The sequence below is a fragment of the Penaeus chinensis genome, chromosome 6, assembly GCF_019202785.1.
Source record: "Penaeus chinensis breed Huanghai No. 1 chromosome 6, ASM1920278v2, whole genome shotgun sequence".
Classification (NCBI taxonomy): domain Eukaryota; kingdom Metazoa; phylum Arthropoda; class Malacostraca; order Decapoda; family Penaeidae; genus Penaeus; species Penaeus chinensis.
Genome location: NC_061824.1, coordinates 31,463,240 through 31,468,239, shown reverse-complemented (window position 1 = coordinate 31,468,239; position 5,000 = coordinate 31,463,240). Strand labels below are relative to the sequence as shown.

The window sequence follows — 5,000 nt, the reverse complement described above, 5'->3', positions numbered from 1 at the left end:
TAAATGCATGTTATAGTCTGTGAGTTTCCCAAGCTTAAGATTTATGCAACCTTTCCCCCATACAGGGTGACAGCGGCGGGCCTCTGAACTACTATGATATCAACACCCGCAGGTTTTATATTGCTGGCATAGTGTCGTTCGGCTATAGATGCGGCCTTGCGGATTTCCCAGGAGTCTACACGCGTGTGGGAGCTTACCTCCATTGGATAGAGAACACATTAAATAACAGCATTTAGATAGCTAAAACCGACACAGCTATTCAAAATATTTGCACCTAAACAGGGCTGAGTTGACTGCAGCCATCTATGGAAAGGGCCTGGCATTAAATTTAATCTAAATACTTGGTACGCAAGACAAAGATCCCTTACCAAGAAATGGCTTAGATTCCCCAAAGCTACACAGGCTTTGCTTTGGGGATTGGAGGACAAAAGTAGGTATGGAACCAGACCAGTTCTTCTCCCTAATTCTGCTGCCTCCACAATATGCTCAAGGTACCCAGTTTCCATACATGATGGCTGGGATTGTCAGCTAATAAATAGTGAGAGGGTAAAAAGCAGTTAATACTCGTAGTGATATTTTGTACACGCAGAGACTTATTTCACCAAATGCGTTATTAATGTATATCCATTTTTTTATTATATAATGTTGTACATTTATTAAATGTTATCATTACATACGTTCATATCGTTTTCAAATTTTAATTGCGTACCATTAGTATGTCTACTGTATATCTAATTATAGTTTTTTTTTTTATCATTATTATTATATTACCGTTCACATGTCATCATTTTAACAGAAAAGTCGACACTAGCAAGCCATAGTTTTTTTTTTCTTTTTTCTATATGGCAAATCAGATTGTCTTTCTGCATTTGAAACTTAAACTATTGTAGTTTTGAATAAAGGGTTATTTGTGATTTTCTAGTCTCTTAATCATATATCCTTTATTTCACGATGATCATGACGCTGTTGCGTTCATTACTTGCAACGTTCCCAGGCTCATTAAAAGTGTGTAAAGGCGTCACTGCCACCACCCGATTGGTACGTTCGGGAACGAGTGTATGGTGTAAGAAGGGATGCAAGGTCAGAAGAAGTGTGGAAAGGAGCGACAGAAGTGTGTGTATGCGCGCGTGTGTGTGTGTGAAGTGTAGTTGTGGAAATGAGCCGAAGTGAGGTAGGCGTGGTTAGAATCCTGAGGAGAGGCATGTACAGATGCTTTATCTATACTTTAGGGTTTTTGATTGTTGGCCTTGTAAACTTTAAAACTAATATATGTTTAGGCGTTATTCAGCCTTCCTTCTTACAAAGAGTCGGGGACTTATCAAAAGTTATTATAAAATTGTCTATTTATTTTGTAAAACAAGGCTAAAACGAAAACATGGCACAGTAAAACAAACACTAAAACACAAAAGACGAAATAGACATAAAACACTGTAGAACACGAAGCACAAACATTAAAACGAGAACCACCTTCTCTCACGTATGATGCAACTTAAAAACTTATCTTATATTTCCGAGACCACCTTATCCTGCACACCACAACCACAGTCCAGCAGTTGCACTGGCCTCGACCTCGGACCGCTCTGCTTGAAGGGCCGGGGGCTTTCCATTGTCACCTCGGCCCGCGAAACTAAGTTTTGGTTCTCATAAGACTTCCATATATAAGAACTTACAATATACATTAAAATGTTCTTATTATAATAATACAAATATTCATAAAGTTTATTCATAAAATTAATAAAAGTTCTATGAAATAAACAGTAAAAATAAAAAAAGAACCATCGTGTACATAGTCAAATAAACTCACAACCTGTTCGGAGTAAAAATTAAACAAATAGAAGGTAAAATATTCATAATAAAGTTAAGATAAAATGACAATAAGAAAGACGAATAAAGGTTAAAAGTTTCTTTAGAAGTTCATTTTTGGTGGTCTCCTTTCAAATTAAGGTCCGTGTAAAACACGATGTAAAACGTCTATTAAAACACGAGAACAAGCTAAAACAAAATAAAGTAAATAAAACGTTAGCAAAGGTGACGAGGCCGCACAGTTGAGTTGCTCCAGGTGGGCTTCCCGTTTTCTGTTGCCGCAGCTTCCTCACCGCGCCGGGCATCCTCACCCCCGGGGAATAAAAACAGGGGTTTTGGGAGATCTAGGAAGCGTACGAGGCTGCGACCTCCTCCGTGGACACCGTTCTTCATCTCGAAAGGGGGGGGGGGAGCGAAAGGATATGTAGTGGACCGTGGGGGACGTACACAGGCGGTCCACTACAATATCACATGCTAATAATTCATTACGACGATCCCAATGGCCATCTGTCTGGCAACCCTGCTGTAAATATAAATATATTTGTGCGTTAAATAGTGGCATTTAACTAAGGTTAGAAAGAATTAAACATCATGTTTGTCTATTTATTAAATATTTAATTATTCACTATCTGCGAATAGCATGTTGGATGGTTGCAAAGAGGATTGAGGTATCCTGCCAAATTATGTACGAAGATGAAATAATATGGCCGCTATGTTAAGAAAACACAAAATCGTGAAAAAAAAGTATGAATGAGAACAAATATCTTCACAATACAGGATATGCAATTAACCATTTCTGATTATATCTCCGTCAAAAATGCACCGGTTGAATACTTCTCACATATTGTGAAAATATTCGATCTCACTCATACCTTCTCTACATTTGTCACAAAGAATACGGTTCACTAAATCGTGAGGTTTTAAATGAGGACAAGAAACACCATCGCGTTCACAGTACATTGCAGTAGAGTGATTTCAAAGCGAATCATCTTTACCTTTTGATGAGTGACAGGAGAGCAAAAGCACATATATTCTCCAGTGACATGATTCTGAAAGAGAAAAACCGCACTTGATGTTGTTCTTTTGAAGCGTATTCGGCGGTTTTGAATTATGTGTTTGTATGGGTGTTTTTGCCGTTTTCATTTTTTTAAACTTGATTTGTTTGTATTAATGTAAATACGTCAAACTATGATAAATTTTTAGGTAGGGGGAGCAGCAACATTTCGACTAAAATGAATATTTATTTCCATACTAGTTTCCGTATTTCATCATTTTCGGTGCAACATATCACACCTGAAAAAGCTACAGCTGATCATAGCATGGCAATCATCCAAAATAGCGATGTTCATACTTCTTAAAAAGAAGGCAATTTTACCTTCTCAGCCCTTCCTTTTTTTTTCTTTTTCTTTTTTTTTTTTGTAGATGATGAATACACACAGACAGCGATCTTATACTAACACCAACGTCGCTCTCCCGGAAACAAAAACAAAAAAACATGGCTTGGATTTCCCGTACACCTGTAATCGCTTGGGGAATTTACACCCTTCTCATAACTCATAGATATCGTTACAATAAATGCTCTGTGTTCTTAGGGAGCTAAAACATATCCGAAAAGCTAAAATCACTACTATTTGCAATCGAAGATCTCCTTCTGGAAAAGATAAAAGATGAAAATATCGCAATACTTGGGAATCTCCAAACCAGTACCTCCGGCATCTCAACAAAGCTGTCTTGGCTCCTCCCTGGAAGACACTCTGAGTCCGCTCGTTGTAAAGGTCACATTGGTCGTCGTTGTGCAGTGTTTAGCGTAAGCAGCAATCGGTATGTACTCTTTTAAACGTCTTTCTGTGGAGTCTTTTTTTAGACGTTGAAGTATCTCATTATAAACATACGATGAGACTATTATAGTCATTACACGTGTAAAAGATACGTAAATATAGTAGAGGGAAAAAAATGCAAAATCTTGACCATTATTGTTGGCGCAATCTGTTACTTATAATCAGTCTCATATTTACCTTTACGCCCGTTATCGCCGGGTGTCGGAGTTGTGGTGGAGAAGGAGGGAGGAGGGAGAGGGCGACGGGAACCGTTTCAAAACACGCACACACCCTGGCACTCACTCACATACACACACACACGCGCTCGCGGAGAGAGAGAGAGAGAGAGAGAGAGAGAGAGAGAGAGAGACGGACAGACAGGCAGACAGATGTAATGACAGATATAATCGAAACTGGTTAAAGACATCTCTTTTACTGTGAAAATATTAATTCTCATTCATACCTTTTCTACATTTGTCAACATGAATACGGTACATGTGTGTATGTGTATGTATATATGTGTGTGTGTGTATGCGCGTGCGTGTGCACATAGATGTTATATATGTGTGTATGTGCGTGCGTGCGTGTGTCCTTGCGCGTGCGTGTGTGTGTGTGTGTGTGTGTGTGTGTGTGTGTGTGTGTGTGTGTGCATATAGATGTGTGTGTGTGTGTGTGTGTTCGTGTGCATATATATGTGTGTGTGTGTGTGTGTGTGTGTGTGCATATAGATGTGTGTGTGCGTATGCATATAGATGTGTGTGTGTGCATATAGATGTGTGTGTGTGTGTGTTCGTGTGCATATTGATGTGTGTGTGTGTGTGTGTGTGTGTGTGTGTGTGTGTGTGTCTGTGTGTGTGTGTGTGTGTGCGCGCTAACGGTTAGCAACGTCATACCGAAGTGAAAATTGTAAAAATATATATTCTTTTCCGTCTTTCTTTAGGAAGATGCTGTGGCTGGGAGTGATCTTTGCAATTTGCATGGTGGGCGGGCAAAGTAAGTCTCACTATTTTCATGTGTATGCTTCTGTTATCAGTAAAGCTAGATTTTGTGGTACGGATGATCCCAATCATATTAATGTTAATTTTATGACTACTACAATACTATTAATTTCGTTAATAACATTATTTTCATTCCTATGAGTAACGTTGACTGATAGGAAAAAAAAAATAGATGCATTCGAAATTAAGAAATATGACCACAGTAACAATGGCTCACAATAACATGAGCAGTATCAATGATATTCAGAAAAAAAAATGGTGGTAACTATAATTGCATCAAATAAGTGCATTGCTGAAAAAATACCGATGCGAATGGAATTAGTAGTTATAATGATGAAAATAGCAAAGATAATAGTAATAATGATAATGATAATAATGCCAT

At 38.3% G+C, this 5,000-nt stretch overlaps 1 protein-coding gene, 1 long non-coding RNA gene and 1 pseudogene across 5 annotated transcripts in view; 2 read left to right on the top strand and 1 right to left on the bottom strand.

Annotated features, from left to right (window-relative positions):
• The window catches only part of LOC125026524 (venom protease-like), an 11,004-nt gene extending 10,089 nt beyond the window's left edge, over positions 1–915 (top strand). For all 4 annotated transcript variants that reach the window (XM_047615015.1, XM_047615016.1, XM_047615017.1 and 1 more), the window contains exon 10: positions 66–915. In XM_047615015.1, the coding sequence (XP_047470971.1) occupies positions 66–236 (171 nt within the window). In that variant the 3' untranslated portion in view covers positions 237–915. The remainder of the gene's footprint in view (positions 1–65) is intronic.
• Positions 916–2,189: 1,274 nt separating this feature from the next.
• Positions 2,190–3,946, bottom strand: LOC125026554. Its single transcript, XR_007114959.1, has 4 exons — positions 3,819–3,946; positions 3,179–3,657; positions 2,799–2,852; positions 2,190–2,326 (listed from the first exon to the last, which is right to left on the bottom strand). It is a non-coding gene; the product is annotated as an uncharacterized LOC125026554 (long non-coding RNA).
• LOC125026553 overlaps positions 3,497–5,000 on the top strand; it is a 13,907-nt pseudogene continuing 12,403 nt past the window's right edge.